Source organism: Salvelinus fontinalis, chromosome 42 (genome assembly GCF_029448725.1).
Source record: "Salvelinus fontinalis isolate EN_2023a chromosome 42, ASM2944872v1, whole genome shotgun sequence".
NCBI classification, from domain to species: Eukaryota; Metazoa; Chordata; class Actinopteri; order Salmoniformes; family Salmonidae; genus Salvelinus; species Salvelinus fontinalis.
Genome location: NC_074706.1, coordinates 3,611,459 through 3,638,335, shown reverse-complemented (window position 1 = coordinate 3,638,335; position 26,877 = coordinate 3,611,459). Strand labels below are relative to the sequence as shown.

At 48.2% G+C, this 26,877-nt stretch overlaps 1 protein-coding gene across 1 annotated transcript in view; it reads right to left on the bottom strand.

The window, feature by feature from the left end:
- LOC129841062 (catenin delta-1-like) overlaps window positions 1-26,877 on the bottom strand; it is a 45,870-nt gene that overhangs the window by 11,148 nt on the left and 7,845 nt on the right. Inside the window, exons 2-10 of the mRNA XM_055909171.1 lie at window positions 20,203-20,345; window positions 16,990-17,061; window positions 16,689-16,814; window positions 15,710-16,002; window positions 15,513-15,597; window positions 13,964-14,154; window positions 10,712-10,822; window positions 9,500-9,638; window positions 519-755 (exon numbers count right to left, since the gene is read on the bottom strand). Of these exons, the coding sequence (XP_055765146.1) occupies window positions 519-755; window positions 9,500-9,638; window positions 10,712-10,822; window positions 13,964-14,154; window positions 15,513-15,597; window positions 15,710-16,002; window positions 16,689-16,814; window positions 16,990-17,061; window positions 20,203-20,340 (1,392 nt within the window). The 5' untranslated portion in view covers window positions 20,341-20,345. The remainder of the gene's footprint in view (window positions 1-518; window positions 756-9,499; window positions 9,639-10,711; window positions 10,823-13,963; window positions 14,155-15,512; window positions 15,598-15,709; window positions 16,003-16,688; window positions 16,815-16,989; window positions 17,062-20,202; window positions 20,346-26,877) is intronic.

The window sequence follows — 26,877 nt, the reverse complement described above, 5'->3', positions numbered from 1 at the left end:
GCATTCTAGCTGTTTGGGGTTTTAGGCTGGGTTTCTGTACAGCACTTCGAGATATTATCTGATGTACGAAGGGCTATATAAAATAAAATTTATTGAAAATTGATTGAGCCGCAGCAGTAGTACACTAGTCGTAACCGCAGCAGTAGTACACTAGTCGTAACCGCAGCAGTAGTACACTAGTCGTAACCGCAGCAGTAGTACACTAGTCGTAACCGCAGCAGTAGTACACTAGTCGTAACCGCAGCAGTAGTACACTAGTCGTAACCGCAGTAGTACACTAGTCGTAACCGCAGTAGTACACTAGTCGTAACCGCAGTAGTACACTAGTCGTAACCGCAGTAGTACACTAGTAGCAACCGCAGTAGTACACTAGTCGTAACCGCAGTAGTACACTAGTCGTAACCGCAGTAGTACACTAGTCGTAACCGCAGTAGTACACTAGTAGCAACCGCAGTAGTACACTAGTAGCAACCGCAGTAGTACACTAGTAGTAACCGCAGTAGTACACTAGTAGTAACCGCAGTAGTATTACCTGTGATAGTATCAGTCAGGTCCTGGTCTCTGGTCTTCCTCAGCAGTCTGACCAGGGCCGGTACTCCATCACAGTTCTTGATGGCGATCTTATTGTCAGCGTCTCGTCCGTAAGAGATGTTTTTGAGCGCTCCGCAGGCGGCGTGGTGGACCTCCTTCTTAGGGTTGTCTAACATGGACACCAGGGATGGGATACCTTTCATACGACGGACATCTGTCTTCACCTGGAGGGGGGAGAGAGGAAGGAGAGGGGACGAGGGAGAGAGGACGAGGGAGAGAGGAAGGAGAGAGAAGGGAGGGGACGAGGGAGAGAGAAGGGAGGGGACGAGGGAGAGAGAAGGGAGGCGACGAGGGAGAGAGAAGGGAGGCGACGAGGGAGAGAGAAGGGAGGGGACCAGGGAGAGGTGTTAGTGGTTGTGTGTGGCTCTCATTCTGACATGAAAGACAGTAGCTAGGTAGCCCGCAGCATGGCTGTATTTATGACTAGATAAAGGGTGTGTGGGTAATCAAATCTAATTTTATTTGTCACATGCTTCGTAAACAACAAGTGTGGACTAACAGTGAAATGCTTACTTACGGGCCCTTCAACAATGCAGAGAGAAAGAAAATAGAAAAAATTATAGAAAAGTAATAACACTTAATAACAAAAGTATATAAATACATAATGAGCAATGATAACTTGGCTATATACACGGGGTACCAGTACAGAGTGGATGTGCAGGGGTACGAGGTAATTGAGATAGATATGCAAGGGGCTGTAAAGCTGTGGGTGTGAAGGTGAGGTGCTGCAGGTACCATTTGTGTATATAAAGGAAGTGTGTATAGATAAAGATATGACCTTGTCGTTCTTAAAGGTGAGGTGGGTGCTATAGGTGAATATATTACCTTGTGTGTATTAAAGCCAAGTGTGTGTGTGTATGTGTGAGAGTGAATGTGTGGCATGGGAGAGAGAGAGAGAGAGAAGTGGGGGATGTTCTGCCCATGCAACCTAGATTTCTATGTAGCTAGTAACTTATGGGACCTGTGTGTGTGTTTGTAGTTGAGGGAGTGACTGACCATGAGAAGTGGGGAATGTATTTGTCAAATAGAATAAATGTTTATTAGTCACATGATTGGGCTAATGTTACGTCTACTCGCGCTCCTCCTCTCTGGCGCTCGTTGTCACCAGTGTACTCATCATTACACACACCAGACACCATCGTTACAAGCACCTGCGCTTCATGAGACTCACCTGGACTCCATCACCTTCTTGATTACCTCTAATACATCCGTCACTCCCTTTGGTTCATTCCCCAGGCGTTATTGTTTCTGTTTAGATGTTCCATGTCTGTACACTACTTGTGTTTCTTGTTTTGTCCCATGTTGATTTATTAAATTCCCTCCCTGAACCTGCTTCCTGATTATTAGCGTACACGTTACAGGTAAACAGGTGTAGACTAACAGTGACCTGCTTACGGCCCTTCCCAACAATGCAGAGAGGGGACAAAAGAAATAATAAATGTGTGTGCGTTTATATTTGTCCAAGACAGGTTACATAAATACATGAAATGGCCCTCTACAGTAACCAAATATCTTAATATCAAACATGACCCATTTACAATACTAATAAAAGTGTGTGTGTGTGTGTTCACGCATGCATTTCAATGTATCGACTAGAATAGATTATGACATTGACGGACTTAAATAATTATACATTGCTATTCGTCTTTTCTGATGAAAAACATCTAGTGCTCATTGTTAAGATCGCTGGTGCCATAGAAACCTCTGCAAGGAAACAGTCAGTTCAAAAAGGAGCTTGTAACCAACATGGGAGAAGGCGTGTTTGCAGAGGAGCAGATAGGAGCTAGATAGCTACTCTACTGGGGCCAAAATGTGACTGTAGGTTTTCAGAAAATATAATTAGAGTTCACCCTATTCATCGATGGCAAAGATACTTCTGCGTTTCCCCTTTCATCTGTGTCTGGTGTTCGCTAGATACTGGCTAGCTGGGTCTTCAGTCAGCATGGAACAAAGAGGGGGTCTCTTTCAAACTCAGACGCAGTTGTCAAGTCACCACATGTGTCAGTGCTGCTGTGAACCACATCACAAAATACATTCTAAAACAGGAGATGTATATAAAATATATAGAAACATATCATTGATGGAATTCCATAATTGATGCAATATTGTTTGAGGTTCTTTGTGTTTCACCACATTTGCTTGAGGTGATTTTACTGCAACACTGCATCCAAGTTGCTTGACAAAGGCTTTCAAAGAGCTGTCAGTCAAGGCGAGCTCATGAATATAAGCTCCACACCCACTCAGCCTGTCTTTTCAAACGTCCTGGTATTTAGCCAGGAGAGAAAAAAAGTGCTTTTCAGAATGACTGTTCAGCACTTTTAAATAATTGACTTTCTTGTTTCAGAATTTCTACAGACAAGCTGACTGCAGTGATAAGGTTCTAGAAGGAACACGGTGTGGCTCCAAGGAAGAAGCGGTGTGGTGGTTGAAGAAGCGGTGTGGTGGTTGTATTACCAGCAGTCGGGTGCCGTCCTACGACGACATTCAGAGAGTCATCCACTACATCAACAATTTGACAGATGTCCACGCGATGCCGCGCCCAGGATGGATTTAAGAGGCCGACATGTCAGACCTTCTGTGTGGCCCAAGTGCAAAACTTTGATGCGTGATCATGGTGAGTGCTTTCCTAAATCTTGATACTTATATTTGCATGGAACGTTGAACAGCTCAAACCAGTGGACCAGCGGCAAAGACTAATCAAGGCCCACATGAATCGGACCCAGAGAGATGGTCAGTCTGTACTCTGGTGCCGGTCATATTGTCTTTAACGTTTCTCCTTTTAGTTGCTGCTTAGAGAGACCAGAGCTTACTCTGACCCGTATTACCTCTCACCCCCTCCATCCCCTTCTCTGCTTTAGCTCTATTCAGATGTACTTTACTCTGTGTGACTGTCATGGGTGTCAGGTCCTGGGTTTGTGAGAGGGTCGTTTGGGAACATCTGCATGTGCTGTCCCCAGGATCGTGTAACATAGGGAAAATGTGTTTGAATATATACACATTCTCTGTGACATGAAATTATAAGATATATTATTTAACGTGGCAACGGATTCATTATTTATCCTCCCAAGCCTCTCCAAATGGAATCTGACTTGGAAAGACGGAGGGTCACAACCATAATATGTGCAGGGACTACATGATATGTGCACGTGTGTGTGTGTGTACATGTTCAGACACGTGCACGCCGCATGTAGTCTTTCTACATATGGTTGTGACCCTTAGTCTTTCCAAGTGTTTCTCTGTCATGTATGTGCACGTGTGAACATTAAGTGAATGCAGCCAATACATTCTGTTGCTTGTATGTGTACAAATGTGGTCACGTATACATGTGTACGCAACAACAATGGGTCTGTATAGTTAGAGCCAGATGGAATGTATATGTAGCGCGTATGTGAGAGAGAAAGAACATGTTACTGGATTTCATGTTTTGTGTTTTTATATTCATTATTTGAATAAAGGTCTTAAAACGAACTGCAAACTTGGATCTAGTTTCTCTCAAAAACATGGTGTGGGGACTCAACATGTAATGACATGCAACTCATTGGATATTTGGAGTAGAGAGATCATGTTGGCCTCATTGCAAAGATACCATTCTCTTCTTTACAGCACGGTCTAAAACTCCAAATGGTTTTGGGGTCAATGTGACTGATTATCATAGAGTAGGTCACATATTGCCTTGTCATTCTTAAAAAAGGTGAGTTATATATATATATATATATACACACACACTGCTCAAAAAAATAAAGGGAACACTTAAACAACACAATGTAACTCCAAGTCAATCACTCTTCTGTGAAATCAAACTGTCCACTTAGGAAGCAACACTGATTGACAATAAATTTCACATGCTGTTGTGCAAATGGAATAGACAAAAGGTGGAAATTATAGGCAATTAGCAAGACACCCCCAAAAAAGGAGTGATTCTGCAGGTGGTGACCAAATCAAATCAAATCAAATTTATTAGTCACATACACATGGTTAGCAGATGTTAATGCGAGTGTAGCGAAATGCTTGTGCTTCTAGTTCCGACAATGCTGTAATAACAACAAGTAATCTAACCTAACAATTCCGCAACTACTACCTTATACACGCAAGTGTAAAGGGATAAAGAATATGTACATAAAGATATATGAATGAGTGATGGTACAGACGGCATAGGCAAGGTGCAGTAGATGGTATAGAGTACGTTATATACCTATGAGATGAGTACTGTAGGGTATGTAAACATAAAGTGGCATAGTTTAAAGTGGCTAGTGGTACATGTATTACATAAAGATGGCAAGATGCAGTAGATGATATAGAGTACAGTATATACATATACATAAGAGATGTGTAATGTAGGGTATGTAAACATTATATTAGGTGGCATTGTTTAAAGTGGCTGGTGGTACATTTTTACATAATTTCCATCAATTCCCATTTTTAAGGTGGCTGGAGCTGAGTCAGTTTGTTGGCAGCGGCCGCTAAATGTTAGTGGTGGCTGTTTAACAGTCTGATGGCCTTGAGATAGAAGCTGTTTTTCAGTCTCTCGGTCCCTGCTTGGATGCACCTGTACTGACCTCGCCTTCTGGATGATAGCGGGGTGAACAGGTAGTGGCTTGGGTGGTTGTTGTCCTTGATGATCTTTATGGCCTTCCTGTGACATCGGGTGGTGTAGGTGTCCTGGAGGGCAGGTAGTTTGCCCCGGGTGATGCGTTCTGCCGACCTCACTACCCTCTGGAGAGCCTTACGGTTGTGTGCGGAGCAGTTGCCGTACCAGGCGGTGATACAGCCCGACAGGATGCTCTCGATTGTGCATCTGTAGAAGTTTGTGAGTGCTTTTGGTGACAAGCCGAATTTCTTCAGCCTCCTGAGGTTGAAGAGGCGCTGCTGCGCCTTCTTCACAACGCTGTCTGTGTGGGTGGACCAATTCAGTTTGTCCGTGATGTGTACACCGAGGAACTTAAAACTTTCCACCTTCTCCACTACTGACCCGTCGATGTGGATAGGGGGGAGCTCGCTCTGCTGTTTCCTGAAGTCCACAATCATCTCCTTTGTTTTGTTGACGTTGAGTGTGAGGTTATTTTCCTGACACCACACTCCGAGGGCCCTCACCTCCTCCCTGTAGGCCGTCTCGTCGTTGTTGGTAATCAAGCCTACCACTGTAGTGTCGTCCGCAAACTTGATGATTGAGTTGGAGGCGTGCATGGCCACGCAGTCGTGGGTGAACAGGGAGTACAGGAGAGGGCTCAGAACGCACCCTTGTGGGGCCCCAGTGTTGAGGATCAGCGGGGTGGAGATGTTGTTACCTACCCTCACCACCGGGGGCGGCCCGTCAGGAAGTCCAGGACCCAGTTGCACAGGGCGGGGTCGAGGCCCAGGGTCTCGAGCTTGATGATGAGTTTGGAGGGTACTATGGTGTTAAATGCTGAGCTGTAGTCGATGAACAGCATTCTCACATAGGTATTCCTCTTGTCCAGATGGGTTAGGGCAGTGTGCAGTGTGGTTGCGATTGCGTCGTCTGTGGACCTATTGGGTCGGTAAGCAAATTGGAGTGGGTCTAGGGTGTCCGGTAGGGTGGAGGTGATATGGTCCTTGACTAGTCTCTCAAAGCACTTCATGATGACGGAAGTGAGTGCTACGGGGCGGTAGTCGTTTAGCTCAGTTACCTTAGCTTTCTTGGGAACAGGAACAATGGTGGCCCTCTTTAAGCATGTGGGAACAGCAGACTGGGCTAAGGATTGATTGAATATGTCCGTAAACACACCAGCCAGCTGGCCTGCGCATGCTCTGAGGATGCGGCTGGGAATGCCGTCTGGGCCTGCAGCCTTGCGAGGGTTAACACGTTTAAATGTTTTACTCACCTCGGCTGCAGTGAAGGAGAGCCCGCAGGTTTTGGTAGTGGGCCGTGTCAGTGGCACTGTATTATCCTCAAAGCGGGCAAAAAAGGTATTTAGCCTGTCTGGGAGCAAGACATCCTGATCCGAGACGGGGCTGCTTTTCTTTTTGTAATCCGTGATAGACTGTAGACCCTGCCACATACCCCTTGTGTCTGAGCTGTTGAATTGCGATTCAATTTTGTCTCTGTACTGGGACTTAGCCTGTTTGATAGCCTTGCGGAGAGAATAGCTACACTGTGTGTATTCGGTCATGTTTCCGGTCACCTTGCCCTGGTTAAAAGCAGTGGTTCGCGCTTTCAGTTTCACGCGAATGCTGCCGTTAATCCACGGTTTCTGGTTTGGGAATGTTTTAATCGTTGCTCTGGGTACGACATCGTCAATGTACTTCCTAATGAACTCGCTCACCGAATCTGCATATTCATCATTGTTGTTGTTGGACGCCGTGCGGAACATATTCCAATCCGCGTGATCAAAGCAGTCTTGAAGCGTGGATTCAGATTGGTCGGACCAGCGTTGAACAGACCTGAGCGCGGGAGCTTGTAGTTTTAATTTCTGTTTGTAGGCTGGAATCAACAAAATGGAGTCGTGGTCAGCTTTTCCGAAAGGAGGGCGGGGGAGGGCCTTATATGCGTCGCGGAAGTTAGTATAACAATGGTCCAGAGTTCTGCCAGCCCTGGTCGGACAATCGATGTGCTGATAGAATTTAGGGAGTTTTGTTTTTAGATTAGCCTTGTTAAAATCCCCAGCTACGATGAATGCAGCCTCAGGGTGTGTGGTTTCCAGTTTACAGAGAGTCAGATAGAGTTTGTTCAGGGCCATCGATGTGTCTGCTTGGGGGGGAATATATACGGCTGTGATTATGACCGAAGTGAATTCCCTTGGTAGATACTGCGGTCTACATTTGATTGTGAGGAGTTCTAGATCAGGTGAACAGAATGACTTTAGTTCCTGAGTGTTGTTATGATGGTCACACCACGTCTCGTTAATCATGAGGCATACCCCCCCGCCCCTCTTCTTACCAGAAAGATGTATGTTTCTGTCTGCGCGATGCGTGAAGAAACCAGCTGGCTGCACCGACTCCGTTAGCGTCTTTTCAGTTAGCCATGTTTCCGTGAAGCAGAGCACGTTGCAATCCCTGATGTCTCTCTCGAATGTTACCCGTGCTCGGATTTCATCGACCTTATTCTCAAGAGACTGGACATTGGCGAGTAGTATGCTAGGGAGTGGAGCGCGATGTGCTCGTCTCCGAAGCCTGACCAGGAGACCGCTACGTTTGCCCCTTTTTCGGCGTCGTGTAGCTTCGCCGGCTGGGATCAGGTCCATTGTATTGGGTGGAAGGCAAGACACTGGATCCGTTTCGAGAAAGTCATATTCCTGGTAGGAAGGGTGGTTGGTTGACGTTAATCGTATATTCAGTAGTTCCTCCCGGCTGTATGTAATGAAACTTAAGATCACCCGGGGTAACAATGTAAGAAATAACACATAGAAAAACAAAATACTGCATATTTTCCAAGGAACGCGAAGCGAGGCAGCCATCCTGTTCGGCGCCGGAAGTGTGTTGAGGCAGACCACTTCTCAGTTCCTATGCTTCCTGGCTGATGTTTTGGTCACTTTTGAATGCTGGCGGTGCTCTCACTCTAGTGGTAGCATGAGACGGAGTCTACAACCCACACAAGTGGCTCAGGTAGTGCAGTTCATCCAGGATGGCACATCAATGCGAGCTGTGGCAAAAAGGTTTGCTGTGTCTGTCAGCGTAGTGTCCAGAGCATGGAGGCGCTACCAGGAGACAGGCCAGTACATCAGGAGACGTGGAGGAGGCCGTAGGAGGGCAACAACCCAGCAGCAGGACCACTACCTCCGCCTTTGTGCAAGGAGGAACACTGCCAGAGCCCTGCAAAATGACCTCCAGCAGGCCACAAATGTGCATGTGTCTGCTCAAACGGTCAGAAACAGACTCCATGAGGGTGGTATGAGGGCCCGACGTCCACAGGTGGGTGTTGTGCTTACAGCCCAACACTGTGCATGACGTTTGGCATTTGCCAGAGAACACCAAGATTGGCAAATTCGCCACTGGCGCCCTGTGCTCTTCACAGATGAAAGCAGGTTCACACTGAGCACATGAGCACATGTGACAGACGTGACAGAATCTGGAGACGCCGTGGAGAACGTTCTGCTGCCTGCAACATCCTCAGCATGACCGGTTTGGCGGTGGGTCAGTCATGGTGTGGGGTGGCATTTCTTTGTGGGGCCGCACAGCCCTCCATGTGCTCACCAGAGGTAGCCTGACTGCCATTAGGTACCGAGATGAGATCCTCAGACCCCTTGTGAGACCATATGCTGACACATGCACATTTGTGGCCTGCTGGAGGTCATTTTGCAGGGCTCTGGCAGTGCACCTCCTTGCACAAAGGCGTAGGTAGCGGTCCTGCTGCTGGGTTGTTGCCCTCCTACGGCCTCCTCCACGTCTCCTGATGTACTGGACTGTCTCCTGGTAGCGCCTCGATGCTCTGGACACTACGCTGACAGACACAGTAAACCTTTTTGCCACAGCTCGCATTGATGTGCCATCCTGGATGAACTGCACTACCTGAGCCACTTGTGTGGGTTGTAGCCTCAGTCTCATGCTACCACTAGAGTGAGAGCACCGCCAGCATTCAAAAGTGACCAAAACATCAGCCAGGAAGCATAGGAACGGAGAAGTGGTCTGTGGTCACCACCTGCAGAATCACTCCTTTTTTGGGGGTGTCTTGCTAATAATTGCCTATAATTTCCACCTTTTGTCTATTCCATTTGCACAACAGCATGTGAAATTTATTGTCAATCAGTGTTGCTTCCTAAGTTGACAGTTTGATTTCACAGAAGTGTGATTTACTTGGAGTTACATTGTGTTGTTTAAGTGTTCCCTTTATTTTTTTGAGCAGTGTATATATATATATATATAAATAAAATATATAGATATATATAGGTCGCAGGTGTATATATATTACCTTGTCGTTCTTAAAGGTGAGGTGCTGCAGGTGTATATATATTACCTTGTCGTTCTTAAAGGTGAGGTGCTGCAGGTATGCGGCAGCATTGCTCTTGACGGGGTCCAGTCTGTAGTTGAGCATGGCGATGACCTCCGGCAGCTCCGGCTGTCTCCAGGAAGTGGCGGGGCCTTTCCTCAGGGTGCTGGCCAATCAGGTAAGAGAATATATACAACACTTTCATCCAAAGCGACTTACAGTAGTGCAGGCAAATTCCAAATCTGGACCTTGAATCCAGTTCCACTGTTGAATATCATTCCTCCCCTGTAATTAGGGACTGACTTAGACCTGAGACCCCAGGTGGGTACAATTCATTATCAGGTAGAACAGAAAAACAGCAGTGGTCCGGACCAGTCCTAAAAATTTACTTTTTGGTCCACCAGCCACTGTGGCAGGTAGTTTTAAAGATCTACCAGCCACTCAGTTTTTTTTACCATCCAAAATATTTCCTCCCGTAAATTATATCCAACAACACGGATGAGCACGCTTTGTAATGTTTCTAAAACAATAAATGTATTACTGTTAAGAAGTAATGTGGTATAGTGTTTAATTTAATTTTTTGTGACCTGACACTTAACAAAAATGATCCCCTGCTCCTTTAAGGACGGGAGGTTACCGTGGTAATGCGACTGGAGTCATGTTTGTCCTGTGAGATTGAGTCTGACAAGCAGCAGCCTTGTCTTCTCTTTCCTTGCAGTTGAAACGCAAACATTGAAAAACAACCTAGCTTGTGAACAAAACAAATATAAATAGCCAGGAAACACAGGGACAAAGTCTTACTTCAGTAGACTTCATCTTCAAGTAAATTGGACCAACGTTTATGCCTGTGCACAAAGCTTCTAAAAATGAATCTTTCACTCAGCTCCTGACGTGCACACAGTGCGAGGTGGAATAGGCTATAAGATTCGTAGTTCTTTGACTTTGTGTGATTCATTTACCAGCTATGAAACAAAAACTGCAGAAATATTTTGAAAATAGCTACTGCAGCATTAAATCATACTTGACTATTTTTATTCACAAATGTGAGTGACATGCTGGCACTGTGGAGCCCTGGCCACCCACCAACATGGCTGGTGAAACAGACATCTGACCCACCAATGACAAAATGTACCCGCGTTTGGCAGGTGGTGGGTGTTCATTTTAAGCCCTGGTCCGGACCTGCAGGCTTGGATGTGAATACCCCTGATATATCTACAATACGCCACCAAGGAGTCTCACCTGTCCAATGAAGCCATGCTACCCCTCTCTCCCTGGGCCAGGGGTGCACCTCCCCAGTAGTACATGTCCCCTGCTCCACTCATGTCTCCATCCAGAGCCCCTTCATAGCTCCTGGGAGGGGAGAGAAGAGGTAAGGGGTTAGTATGGAGTGAACACTACACCGGTAGGGGTTAGTAGGGAGTGGACACTACACTGATAGGGGTTAGTAGGGAGTGGACACTACACTAGTAGGGGTTAGTAGGGAGTGGACACTACACTAGTAGGGGTTAGTAGGGAGTGGACACTACACCAGTAGGGGTTAGTAGGGAGTGGACACTACACCGGTAGGGGTTAGTAGGGAGTGGACACTACACCGGTAGGGGTTAGTAGGGAGTGGACACTACACCGGTAGGGGTTAGTAGGGAGTGGACACTACACCGGTAGGGGTTAGTAGGGAGTGGACACTACACCGGTAGGGGTTAGTAGGGAGTGGACACTACACCGGTAGGGGTTAGTAGGGAGTGGACACTACACCGGTAGGGGTTAGTAGGGAGTGGACACTACACCGGTAGGGGTTAGTAGGGAGTGGACACTACACCGGTAGGGGTTAGTAGGGAGTGGACACTACACCGGTAGGGGTTAGTAGGGAGTGGACACTACACCGGTAGGGGTTAGTAGGGAGTGGACACTACACCGGTAGGGGTTAGTAGGGAGTGGACACTACACCGGTAGGGGTTAGTAGGGAGTGGACACTACACCGGTAGGGGTTAGTAGGGAGTGGACACTACACCGGTAGGGGTTAGTAGGGAGTGGACACTACACCGGTAGGGGTTAGTAGGGAGTGGACACTACACCGGTAGGGGTTAGTAGGGAGTGGACACTACACCGGTAGGGGTTAGTAGGGAGTGGACACTACACCGGTAGGGGTTTGTAGGGAGTGGACACTACACCGGTAGGGGTTAGTAGGGAGTGGACACTACACCGGTAGGGGTTAGTAGGGAGTGGACACTACACCGGTAGGGGTTAGTAGGGAGTGGACACTACACCGGTAGGGGTTAGTAGGGAGTGGACACTACACCGGTAGGGGTTTGTAGGGAGTGGACACTACACCGGTAGGGGTTAGTAGGGAGTGGACACTACACCGGTAGGGGTTAGTAGGGAGTGGACACTACACCGGTAGGGGTTAGTAGGGAGTGGACACTACACCGGTAGGGGTTAGTAGGGAGTGGACACTACACCGGTAGGGGTTAGTAGGGAGTGGACACTACACCGGTAGGGGTTAGTAGGGAGTGGACACTACACCGGTAGGGGTTAGTAGGGAGTGGACACTACACCGGTAGGGGTTAGTAGGGAGTGGACACTACACCGGTAGGGGTTAGTAGGGAGTGGACACTACACCGGTAGGGGTTAGTAGGGAGTGGACACTACACCGGTAGGGGTTAGTAGGGAGTGGACACTACACCGGTAGGGGTTAGTAGGGAGTGGACACTACACCGGTAGGGGTTAGTAGGGAGTGGACACTACACCGGTAGGGGTTAGTAGGGAGTGGACACTACACCGGTAGGGGTTAGTAGGGAGTGGACACTACACCGGTAGGGGTTAGTAGGGGGTGGACACTACACCGGTAGGGGTTAGTAGGGAGTGGACACTACACCGGTAGGGGTTAGTAGGGAGTGGACACTACACCGGTAGGGGTTTGTAGGGAGTGGACACTACACCGGTAGGGGTTTGTAGGGAGTGGACACTACACCGGTAGGGGTTTGTAGGGAGTGGACACTACACCGGTAGGGGTTTGTAGGGAGTGGACACTACACCGGTAGGGGTTTGTAGGGAGTGGACACTACACCGGTAGGGGTTAGTAGGGAGTGGACACTACACCGGTAGGGGTTAGTAGGGAGTGGACACTACACCGGTAGGGGTTAGTAGGGAGTGGACACTACACCGGTAGGGGTTAGTAGGGAGTGGACACTACACCGGTAGGGGTTAGTAGGGAGTGGACACTACACCGGTAGGGGTTAGTAGGGAGTGGACACTACACCGGTAGGGGTTAGTAGGGAGTGGACACTACACCGGTAGGGGTTAGTAGGGAGTGGACACTACACCGGTAGGGGTTAGTATGGAGTGGACACTACACCGGTAGGGGTTAGTATGGAGTGGACACTACACCGGTAGGGGTTAGTAGGGAGTGGACACTACACCGGTAGGGGTTAGTAGGGGGTGGACACTACACCGGTAGGGGTTAGTAGGGAGTGGACACTACACCGGTAGGGGTTAGTAGGGAGTGGACACTACACCGGTAGGGGTTAGTATGGAGTGGACACTACACCGGTAGGGGTTTGTAGGGAGTGGACACTACACCGGTAGGGGTTTGTAGGGAGTGGACACTACACCGGTAGGGGTTTGTAGGGAGTGGACACTACACCGGTAGGGGTTTGTAGGGAGTGGACACTACACCGGTAGGGGTTAGTAGGGAGTGGACACTACACCGGTAGGGGTTTGTAGGGAGTGGACACTACACCGGTAGGGGTTAGTAGGGAGTGGACACTACACCGGTAGGGGTTAGTAGGGAGTGGACACTACACCGGTAGGGGTTAGTAGGGAGTGGACACTACACCGGTAGGGGTTAGTAGGGAGTGGACACTACACTGGTAGGGGTTAGTAGGGAGTGGACACTACACCGGTAGGGGTTAGTATGGAGTGGACACTACACCGGTAGGGGTTAGTATGGAGTGGACACTACACCGGTAGGGGTTTGTAGGGAGTGGACACTACACTGGTAGGGGTTAGTAGGGAGTGGACACTACACCGGTAGGGGTTTGTAGGGAGTGGACACTACACTGGTAGGGGTTAGTAGGGAGTGGACACTACACTGGTAGGGGTTTGTAGGGAGTGGACACTACACTGGTAGGGGTTAGTAGGGAGTGGACACTACACTGGTAGGGGTTTGTAGGGAGTGGACACTACACCGGTAGGGGTTAGTAGGGAGTGGACACTACACTGGTAGGGGTTTGTAGGGAGTGGACACTACACCGGTAGGGGTTAGTAGGGAGTGGACACTACACTGGTAGAGGTTAGTAGGGAGTGGACACTACACTGGTAGGGGTTAGTAGGGAGTGGACACTACACCGGTAGGGGTTTGTAGGGAGTGGACACTACACTGGTAGGGGTTAGTAGGGAGTGGACACTACACTGACTGAATAAACAACCAGGGATACAGAGAAGGAGACCAGACATTACTGTACACACTCCCTCCACACACACTGGGGCATGTACCCTGTCCTGCGGGGCGGTCCGTGGTTGAAGGCTTGTTGGTTGCGTGGTACTGTTCCGTAGTGGATGGCCGGTCCCATGCCGTAGTCTGCCTCGTCATATCCCAGACTCCTCTGGTCATCCTCCAGACCGTACGGCTCCGGGACAAACCTCTGCATCCCAGACAGCTCCAACGCACTGCCCATACGACCCACCTGACAATATCATCATGTTAATACACACTCTGCATCCCAGACAGCTCCAACACACTGGTCATACGACCCACCTGACAATACAATATCATCATGTTAATACACACTCTGCAGTCCAGACAGCTCCAACACACTGGTCATACGACCCACCTGACAATACAATATCATCATGTTAATACACACTCTGCAGTCCTGACAGCTCCAACACACTGGTCATACGACCCACCTGACAATACAATATCATCATGTTAATACACACTCTGCAGTCCAGACAGCTCCAACACACTGGTCATACGACCCACCTGACAATACAATATCATCATGTTAATACACACTCTGCAGTCCTGACAGCTCCAACACACTGGTCATACGACCCACCTGACAATACAATATCATCATGTTAATACACACTCTGCAGTCCAGACAGCTCCAACACACTGGTCATACGACCCACCTGACAATACAATATCATCATGTTAATACACACTCTGCAGTCCTGACAGCTCCAACACACTGGTCATACGACCCACCTGACAATACAATATCATCATGTTAATACACACTCTGCAGTCCAGACAGCTCCAACACACTGGTCATACGACCCACCTGACAATACAATATCATCATGTTAATACACACTCTGCAGTCCAGACAGCTCCAACACACTGGTCATACGACCCACCTGACAATACAATATCATCATGTTAATACACACTCTGCAGTCCTGACAGCTCCAACACACTGGTCATACGACCCACCTGATAATATCATCATGTTAATACACACTCTGCAGTCCAGACAGCTCCAACACACTGGTCATACGACCCACCTGACAATACAATATCATCATGTTAATACACACTCTGCAGTCCATACAGCTCCAACACACTGGTCATACGACCCACCTGACAATACAATATCATCATGTTAATACACACTCTGCAGTCCAGACAGCTCCAACACACTGGTCATACGACCCACCTGACAATACAATATCATCATGTTAATACACACTCTGCAGTCCAGACAGCTCCAACACACTGGTCATACGACCCACCTGACAATACAATATCATCATGTTAATACACACTCTGCAGTCCTGACAGCTCTAACACACTGGTCTTACGACCCACCTGACAATACAATATCATCATGTTAATACACACTCTGCATCCCAGACAGCTCCAACACACTGGTCATACGACCCACCTGACAATACAATATCATCATGTTAATACACACTCTGCAGTCCTGACAGCTCCAACACACTGGTCATACGACCCACCTGACAATACAATATCATCATGTTAATACACACTCTGCAGTCCAGACAGCTCCAACACACTGGTCATACAACCCACCTGTGGCTGTGCTGCGTATGGGTCCAGCTGGTTCCTGCTGATGGCTCTGTATCCTGAGTCCAGGGTCCGGTACCCATCAGCTGGCCTGGAGGAGAGGAGAAGTAGAGAGGAGAGAAGAGTTGAGGAGGGAGAAAGGAGAGGATATACCCGTTGTCTCCCAACTCTACGTCTATGGTTAAAGAGACAACAGATCCTACCTGTAGCGGTCGTCCATGCGCGCTCCCCTGCTCAGGCTGGCGTATGTCTCCCCTATGGAGGGAGGAGGGCCCTGGCGATAGTCCTCGTACCCCCCCGGGGGTCCGTAGTGGTAGTTTCGGGGCACGGTGTTGGTGGGGTAATCCATGGGAGGACCTGGCTGTCTGTAGACCCGCTCCATGGGGGTGGTGTAACCCCCTACACCTGTCATAGACCCCCCTCCATCCAGGGAGAGGTTGTCAGACACAGAGGGGATGACTGTACGAGTCATGGTAGTCTTCACTACCTTCTTTACCTGGGGAGAGGGGGAGGAGATGACAGTATGAGTCAGGGGAGAGAGGTTAGTGTCAGACACAGAGGAGATGACAGTACGAGTCAGGGGAGAGAGAGGTTAGTGTCAGACACGAAGGAGATGACAGTACAAGTCAGGGGAGAGAGGTTAGTGTCAGACACAAAGGAGATGACAGTACGAGTCAGGGGAGAGAGGTTAGTGTCAGACGCGGAGGAGATGACAGTATGAGTCAGGGGAGAGAGGTTAGTGTCAGACGCGGAGGAGATGACAGTACGAGTCAGGGGAGAGAGGTTAGTGTCAGACATGGAGACGACATGAGTCAGGGGAGAGAGGTTAGTGTCAGACATGGAGACGACATGAGTCAGGGGAGAGAGGTTAGTGTCAGACATGGAGACGACATGAGTCAGGGGAGAGAGGTTAGTGTCAGACATGGAGATGACATGAGTCAGGGGAGAGAGGTTAGTGTCAGACATGGAGATGACATGAGTCAGGGGAGAGATGTTAGTGTCAGACATGGAGATGACATGAGTCAGGGGAGGGGTAGAGAGGTTGGAGAGGAAAAGGAGGGGAGAAAAAGATAAGTGAGAGAAAGTAAGGGGTGTGGAGGCAGAAAAAGTCAGTCAATTAGCTAATGTCATTCACAATCCTCAAGTGTCAACTGTGTGTGTGTGTTTTAGTAAAGGTAGTACCGTAGTTTCTGTGCGGCGCGTGGTGCCATCTTCGCTGGTTTCCACGGAGATGACGGGGGGCACCTCGTGAGGGTCCTCCTCCACGGTAACCGTCTCCTGGACAACTTGACCAGGCTCCATCCTGTACTGAAGAACGGAGACAGACACCGTTACACACACACAATTTATCACACACACACACAAATCCACACTAGCGAACTTAATTAACACAGGTGAACACATCACACACACAGATACATAAAGACAGTCACACAACTGACAAAGAGGAAGACATGTTCCTGTACACACACACACAGCTTACATGTGTCCCGTTGACGTATCCCTCGTTCAGTGTGAGCCTCTCTATGTCCGCATCACAAGAAGCACGCCCATTCTGTAGAGCAGAGGGGAAGACAGGGGTTGTTTACACAAGTGGACAGAGTGTGTGTGTGTGTCAACCGCAGGGCCAGGAGGAGCAGAGGTATTCCAAACATTCAGAGGAGCAGGTTAACGCAGGACACAGAGAGAATGTCATGACATCAGAGCCCCAGGCTCCACCACTATCCCATTCAGTCAACCCCAGGCAACACCACTATCCCATTCAGTCAACCCCAGACAACACCACTATCCCATTCAGTCAACCCCAGACAACACCACTATCCCATTCAGTCAACCCCAGACAACACCACTGTCCCATTCAGTCAACCCCAGACAACACCACTATCCCATTCAGTCAACCCCAGACAACACCACTATCCCATTCAGTCAACCCCAGACAACACCACTGTCCCATTCAGTCAACCCCAGACAACAGGCAACACCACTGTCCCATTCAGTCAACTCCAGACAACACCACTGTCCCATTCAGTCAACCCCAGACAACACCACTGTCCCATTCAGTCAACCCCAGACAACACCACTGTCCCATTCAGTCAACCCCAGACTCCACCACTATCCCCTTCAGTCAACCCCAGACAACACCACTATCCCATTCAGTCAACCCCAGACAACACCACTATCCTATTCAGTCAACCCCAGACAACACCACTATCCCATTCAGTCAACCCCAGACAACACCACTATCCCATTCAGTCAACCCCAGACAACACCACTATCCCATTCAGTCAACCCCAGACAACACCACTATCCCATTCAGTCAACCCCTGACATTTAAGCAGAAATACAGTAAGTACAGAGTAGACAAACAATCCAACAATTGATGAAGCGAATGAAAAAAACATGAATGGATGGATAGAATGGGTGAGTCATGGAGGAGGATGAGAGACCGGTTCAGAGCAACACTGCAGCCAGCAAGACAGAAAGAGCCTCAGAGAGAGCAGGGCGTGTGAGAACCTGTCAGTGGGTTGTCAGTTGGCTGTGTGTGTGTCTGTCTCAGTGGGGTTCTCAATGTGTATGTGTGTGTGTCAGGTTTGTAAACAGGGTGAAGACCAGGCACATTCCAACCCTGTCTGTTCTCCAGAGATACAACACTGACTGACCAGACCAACCCTGAGACGAGACAAGACTACGTGTTTTACGTGTAGTGTGTTAATCAAATGCCTGAGGTGGTAAAATGACACACCTCAGTGTGTTTTCTTACCAGACAGTGTGCGTTCACAAGTAATCTAAAGCTATGTGGTCACTACGTCCAGATAGTGTCTGACTGTGTCAGGCTTCCCTAAGCAGGAAGTGGACATGGTAAACAGTAACCTAGAACAGGGATTGGACAAAACCCAACCGGTTATGAATCAAGCAGGCAGTGGTATACTATTTGTAAAAATAAAGTGTATTTTCCCTCCTCTGTTCTCCCTTCTGCTCAGTGTACACATGCAGCTCTTCCTTCAGAATAGCACCAACAATGACATTCAGTAGCTACTAGCAGTGCTTGTATAACGTTGAGCTGGATTTGCCTGTCTTTGCCATTTGTTTATGTTCATTTTCACACGTTAGCATTTAGCTAACAGCTAACATTCTCAAACTAAATACTTAAATTCTACTATCTGAACGATCTGTAATATTCTGACCACAGGATCAGCCATGGACTGGGTTTATTAACACTGAAAATACAGTATAATGTTTTATCACATATGAGCCTTAGGAATGTCTTCTAGCCAGGTTTATAATATGACATTTCTCTCTAGCCTATATGAGAATTTCACATGTCAACACCGAACTGCCACAAAAACAATTGTACCACAAGTCTGCTGCAATGCGTAACTGCAAAAACAACCAGAAGTGGGACCAGGCTACCTTCACATGGCATGCACATCCCCAGAGATGACCTGGGGGGAGTTAGACACAGGGCTGGGACCAGGCTACATGCACATCCCCAGAGATGACCTGGGGGGAGTTAGACACAGGGCTGGGACCAGGCTACATGCACATCCCCAGAGATGACCTGGGGGGAGTTAGACACAGGGCTGGGACCAGGCTACCTTCACATGGCATGCACATCCCCAGAGATGACCTGGGGGGAGTTAGACACAAGGCTGGGGCCAGGCTACCTTCACATGGCATGCACATCCCCAGAGATGACCTGGGGGGAGTTAGACACAGGGCTGGGGCCAGGCTACCTTCACATGGCATGCACATCCCCAGAGATGACCTGGGGGGAGTTAGACACAAGGCTGGGACCAGGCTACCTTCACATGGCATGCACATCCCCAGAGATGACCTGGGGGGAGTTAGACACAGGGCTGGGACCAGGCTACCTTCACATGGCATGCACATCCCCAGAGATGACCTGGGGGGAGTTAGACACAGGGCTGGGACCAGGCTACCTTCACATGGCATGCACATCCCCAGAGATGACCTGGGGGGAGTTAGACACAGGGCTGGGACCAGGCTACATGCACATCCCCAGAGATGACCTGGGGGGAGTTAGACACAGGGCTGGGACCAGGCTACCTTCACATGGCATGCACATCCCCAGAGATGACCTGGGGGGAGTTAGACACAGGGCTGGGACCAGGCTACCTTCACATGGCATGCACATCCCCAGAGATGACCTGGGGGGAGTTCGACAAAAGGCTGTTTCCACCATGGCCTGGGACAGAGGCCAGACTGACAGCATTAGGGATGGAAGCGGACGGTCATGATAGGGCGGACCAATGATGGCTACAGGAAGGGTTGACCAATGATGGAACGAGACGACGGTAAGCCGGTTGGGGTGAGGCAATGGGTGACATCATGGGGGCCAGGATTGCAAAATTCTGTGAACTTCATGAAACATTTCACAGGTTTTCCGGAAATCCTCCAATTTCCTGCTTATTCCCTCCTGGAAGATATCGGAATGTTGCAACCCTAACGGAAGCTATGGAGGCGACGGCATGGATAGTTAAGGACGGTTAAACGTGATGAAACAAGGTAGGACGAAGTGATGGAATGTGTGATACCATGATGGCTATGGGGGTGATGGATGATCCCATGAATACTATGGGGGTGATGGATGATCCCATGAATACTATGGGGGTGATGGATGATCCCATGAATACTATGGGGGTGATGGATGATCCCATGGGGGCGAGGGCTTTACCTGTAGATTGGGGGGAGGGCGTGGGAGGGTGCCTCCGCACCTCCTCTCCTCCTCCAGAGCGCGAGTCAAACGCTCAAACTGACGCTCCTGCTCCCGCACGGAGGCCAGGAGAGAGGCTGCACTCTCACACTGCTCCATTCACACTGAGTAGAGAGGACAGGACAGGGTTAAACCACCTAGCACCACACTGAGTAGAGAGGACAGGACAGGGTTAAACCACCTAGCACCACACTGAGTAGAGAGGACAGGACAGGGTTAAACCACCTAGCACCACACTGAGTAGAGAGGACAGGACAGGGTTAAACCACCTAGCACCACACTGAGTAGAGGACAGGACAGGGTTCAACCACCTAGCACCACACTGAGTAGAGAGGACAGGGTTCAACCACCTAGCACCACACTGAGTAGAGGACAGGACAGGGTTCAACCACCTAGCACCACACTGAGTAGAGAGGACAGGGTTCAACCACCTAGCACCACACTGAGTAGAGGACAGGACAGGGTTCAACCACCTAGCACCACACTGAGTAGAGAGGACAGGGTTCAACCACCTAGCACCACACTGAGTAGAGGACAGGACAGGGTTCAACCACCTAGCACCACACTGAGTAGAGAGGACAGGACAGGGTTCAACCACCTAGCACCACACTGAGTAGAGAGGACAGGGTTCAACCACCTAGCACCACACTGAGTAGAGAGGACAGGACAGGGTTCAACCACCTAGCACCACACTAAGTAGAGAGGACAGAACAGGGTTCAACCACCTAGCACCACACTGATTAGAGGACAGGACAGGGTTCAACCACCTAGCACCACACTGATTAGAGGACAGGACAGGGTTCAACCACCTAGCACCACACTGAGTAGAGAGGACAGGACAGGGTTCAACCACCTAGCACCACACTGATTAGAGGACAGGACAGGGTTCAACCACCTAGCACCACACTGATTAGAGGACAGGACAGGGTTCAACCACCTAGCACCACACTGAGTAGAGAGGACAGGACAGGGTTCAACCACCTAGCACCACACTGAGTAGAGGACAGGACAGGGTTCAACCACCTAGCACCACACTGAGTAGAGAGGACAGGACAGGGTTCAACCACCTAGCACCACACTGAGTAGAGGGGACAGGACAGGGTTCAACCACCTAGCACCACACTGAGTAGAGAGGACAGGACAGGGTTCAACCACCTAGCACCACACTAAGTAGAGGACAGGACAGGGTTCAACCACCTAGCACCACACTGAGTAGAGAGGACAGGACAGGGTTCAACCACCTAGCACCACACTGAGTAGAGGGGACAGGACAGGGTTCAACCACCTAGCACCACACTAAGTAGAGGACAGGACAGGGTTCAACCACCTAGCACCACACTAAGTAGAGGACAGGACAGGGTTCAACCACCTAGCACCACACTGAGTAGAGAGGACAGGACAGGGTTCAACCACCTAGCACCACACGGAGTAGAGAGGACAGGGTTAAATCACCTGCACCACACAAAGAGGAAGGACAGAGTTAACCTGACACACACAGAATAAACTGTTTTTAAACCACATTCCATACTCCGTTATAGTCACACACACACACAGAGAGACATAGACAGAGAGACAGTTAACCCACAATACAGTGATGCTGTACAGAGAAGCAGCAGGGCGCCAAGGATGCTAATCACCTCCACACTTAGAGATGAACAGCACGAGAGAGAGGGGAGGAGGGGACGAGAAGGAGAGAGAGGGAGGATAGGAGGGAGGTTGAGGAGATACAGGAAAGAGAAGAGGAATAGGGAGAAGCAGAAGCAGAAGGAAATATGTTGAGTTACAATAGGAGTGTGATGACTGGGGGCGAGAATCACATGTTCTTAGGGAAGGGCTGTGGCAGGTGGTGCTCGTTAGCACCTCTCGTCTTCCACAGAGGCAGGTGAGAGCGAGATAAAGAGAGGAGAGAATGAGAGTCAGAGCGAGAGAGAGCACAACGGGTTCTAGAAGTCTATTTCTGGGCCCAGGGTTTACACCCATCAGCTCCTGGCTGAGCCCAAAACAGAACCAGAAACTAGAAGGACAGTAAAAGACGGAACAGACCTTTAAAGACACAGTGCAGTGAGAAACATGATTTTACTGTGTTTTATATTCACACTATGGAGGTTGAAATAATACTGTGAAAATCATAATGCCCTTTTAGTGTAAGAGCTGTTAGAAAAGACTGCCTGGAATTTCAGCCTGTTTTGGTGGGATGGAGTTTGTTAATAGACCAATAAGAGCTAGTTCTGAGTTTCCCCCTCCCCACTCCCAGACAGGCCTAGCTACATTCTTGCTTGAGAAATGACTCTTTGCTAACAAGCTATTTTTGTTTATGTTTGACCATTTGAATTGAAAACAAATCACAGCAAGGTACTTAATTGTTACCGACAAATTATTTAATATTGCGAAAAACAGCTGCATTGGACCTTTAATCAAAATGTTAGGTTGTCGAGGAGCCAAACGTAGCTAGAGGATTCAGGACAGAACACTTGGCCTAACTGGACCAACCATAAACCCACAGAGATTAACCTCCTGGTCAAGTCTTGGGAAAATCTGTAAAGAATAGGAATGAGGGTCTGAAATAATTTCACTACTCAAATAGTATCATGAATCTTTGTCAGATATCCGGATATTCAAAATACATGTTTTTTTTTGTTTTTTTAAACATATGTTTTTAACCTGAGCTCTTCTGCACGAGGGAGATGGGCTGGCACTCTATTGCCGCTGCAGCGGATGGGCCGGTTAGTAACGTATGAGAAGGGAGCGAGCAGACGGAGGAAGAGGAGAGACACCAAGGCAACTCAGCTACAGCCAAGACTAGCTAACTGGTAGCAGTCACAATGTTCTTCATCATCATACAACGTATCCTCATAGAAGTCCCTGTCTTGGATAGCCTAGAGAAGAGCCAGCTTTACACTGGCTGTACAAAACATTAGGAACACCTTATAATATTGAGTTGCACCCCCCCCCCCCCCCCCGTTTAAAAGGCACATAAATATTTTGTCTTGTCCATTCACCCTCTGAGTGGCACTCATGTCTCAAGGCTTCTTTAAACGGTCTCCTCCCCTTCATCTACACTGATTGTATGGGATTTAACAAGTGACATCAATAAGGGGATCATGACTTTCACCTGGATTCACCTGGTCAGTTTGTCATGGTAAGAGGTGTTCTTAATGTTTGGTACACTCAGTGTAGATAGCTAGACTAATGCTGCGGCCACATGCTGCACTTTCACCCCAAACCCCATTCACATAAAACAGCAGCCTACCTGTTGGTTGCTGGTTCTAGCCTTCTCCCTCTCATCTGGCTAACTTTTAATTGGGTAATTGTATTCCGTCTAGTGTTGCAATAGTGAAACCTCGCTCCACATTGAGCCTCTTTGATTGGCCAACATAAACAACAAGCTACACATTGAAGGCTACCGGTCGACTACCAGTCTGTGGTGCCATAAAAACTAACCTACATTGGGAAAAAAGTGTTTTCAACTAAGAATTTGAAATGTCATGGTATATTCTTGTATGTAACAATGTCACATGGATATTAAAATGTAATTTAGAAAAAGTATTTTTCCCCATGTTAAAATAGCCCCCCCCCCCCCACACACACAGAAAGAATTCACAAAATGTCATACTCACAAAAGTATTTCAACCCTAACGTCCGTTTGGATATTTGAATAACCGTTCACATACCTAGTTCAAAACATAACCGATTCAGAACCACCTCAGCCTACATGGAATCAGATCCTTGTTGAGCTCTAGTCATACCGGAGGACCAGCCATCCAAATCATTTTCACCCTTGAATCCTGTCTCCAGTCAGCCACTGACAGTATTCATTAGTGTACAGTAGCAACCCGCCACCCAGTCTGCAGCTGTCTGTGGTGAGTGGATGAACAAAGAGACGGGTATTACAGTAGGTCTGGTATCTGGTCATGGTGACATGAGCTTTATCCTTGAAAACTAAAAACAGAACATCAAGTTTCAGTGAACTTGTTTAATCTCTTTACCCAGCCCTTCTCTTTCCGCTTCACACACAGTGTTTCCCCCCCCTCTCTCTCTCTCGCACACACACATTGTCTCCCCTCCTCTCTCTCTCTCTCACACACATTCGCACACTGTCCCCCCCCCCCCCCCCTCTCACACACACACACACACCTCCGTCATACATTCCAATGGGAGTTCTGGCATGTCACATCCTGCCTCAGCTGTTCAGGTTGTCTTTGTGGCTAATCCTTTACTTTTTCATTTATCCACTCACCGGTCCCTCTCTACCTCTCTCTCCTTCTCAGCCCTGGAGTGGTTGCAAGGGCAAGGGGACTTTCTTTCCATTCCTCTAATGATTTCACATCTCAAATCAGATGTTATTAGTCACGTACACATATTTGGCTGATGTTATCGCGGGTGCAGCGAAATGCTTCTGTTTCCAGCACCAACAGTGCAATAATACAGAACACAAAACAATACACACTAATCCAAAGAAATATAAGAACTAGAAAGAATGATTAAAGTTGGCCTCATTTATCAGCAAACATATTTTCAAGGTACGTCTAAAGCAGGCTAATGCATTTAAATTGGGCTCATGGGTTTACACTGACAGGGACAAAACACTTCAGATGGTTCAGATGGGTAGCCTTGTAACACATACAGGCCTCAAATTTCCCAGCGGCATCGACGAACCCCTTGTGTGGCCGCAACGCCCCCGAAAATCCATGCCTTGCAGCCAGTGTCCAGTGTGCCCTTGGGCTGAATATAATCATTATAATTCCCTTCTCCCGGCTGCCAACCGCCGTGCTCCAAAGCACCTCTCACTCACATGGCTCTCTCAGATATCTTAATTGTTATTAGCCAACGCCAGTCTCGTGACCGGGTCCTTGTCACAGGTATCTCAGCTCTGAAGTAGACGAGGAGTGAAGAAGGACACGTCAGGGATGCTACGGTGTTCCTCCTTCTTCTCCAATTCTGAGGATGTTAGAAGAACTGTCCACATTCACTTTTCATCAGACATCAAGATGAGTAACGAACAGCAAAAGCACTAGCCTGTCAATTTACTATCCCCCATAGTCCAAAAGTTGACCTATTCTATTGGTCAGATTGTCATTCTGTGCAAGAAATAAATATCCCAAACAGATAACTTATTAGGCTATTTACTCACATGATACGTTCCAAATTCCAATTAGCGAGAAAACACCATTCTCCAAAGCACACCGAATAGTTTCATATGACAGAAATGAAAATATCCTTTAAAAATTCAGAAAGAGGGAAAATCTAAAGAAGCAACAATTAGCATTGGTTGTTAAAAAGATTGTGTCTTTGGATGTTGGATAATGAAAGTTGAGAACATGAGAAATACTAATATCACATTTACATAAGTATCAGAACCTTTACACCATACTTAGTTAAAGCACCTTTTGCAGTGATTACAGCATTGAGTTTTCTTGGGTATGACATCTCAAGCTTGGCACACCTGTATTTGGGGAGCTTCTCCCATTCTTCTCTGCAGATCCTCAAGCTCTGTCAGGATGGATGGGGAGCATTGCGGCACAGCTTTTTTCAGGTCTCTTCAGACATTTTCAATCAGATTCATGTCTGGGCTCTGGCTGGGCCACTTCACGACATTGCTGCATAAATATTGTCTCCAGAGATGTTCGATTGGGTTCAGTCCGGGCTCTGGCTAAGCCACTCAGGGACATTCAAAGACTTGTCCCTAAGCCACTCCTGCGTTGTCTTGGCTGTGTGCTTAGAGTCGTTGGCCTGTTGGAAGGTGAACCTTCGCCCCAGTCTGAGGTCCTGAGCGCTCTGGAGCAGGTTTTCATCAAGGATCTCTCTGTACTTTGCTCCGTTCAAGTTTCCCTCGATCCTGACTAGTCTCCCTGCTGCTGAAAAACATCCCCACAGCATGATGCTGCCACCACCATGCTTCATCGTAGGGATGGTGCCAGGTTTCCTCCAGAAGTGACGCTTGGCATTCAGGTCAAAGAGTTGGAAACTTGGTTTCATCAGACCAGAGAATCTTGTTTCTCATGGTCTGAGAATCCTTAGGTGCCTTTTGACAAACTCCAAGTGGGCTGTCATGTGCCTTTTAATGAGGAGTGGCTTCCGTCTGTCCACTCTACCATAAAGGCCTGATTGGTGGAGTGCTGCAGAGATGGTTGTCCTTCTGGAAGGTTCTCCCATCTCCACAGAGGAACTCTGGAGCTCTGTCAGAGTGACCATCGGCACAAAAAGCTTATTTCTCAAAATAAAATGTACATCCCTGTTAGTGAACATTTCTCCTTGGCCAAAATAATCCATCCACCTGACAGGTGTGGCATATCAAGAAGCTGATTAAACAGCATGATCATTACACAGGTGCACCTTGTGCTGGGGGGTCACTAAAAGGCCACTAAAATGTGCAGTTTTGTCACAACACAATGCCACAGATGTCTCAGGTTTTGAGGAAGTGTGCAATTGACATGCTAACTGCAGGATTGTCCATCAGAGCTGTTGCCAGAGAATTTAATGTTAATGATACAAACTATTTGCACCCCGCTTTTTGGAGGAGAGAAAATGTTGCTGTTTTAAAGCTTATTTTCTGCAATTATTCACATTTTGTTATTGGGTGCAGGAAAAAAAATATCACTTATATAGCTACTTTTCTTGCAATTCTATACATTTTGC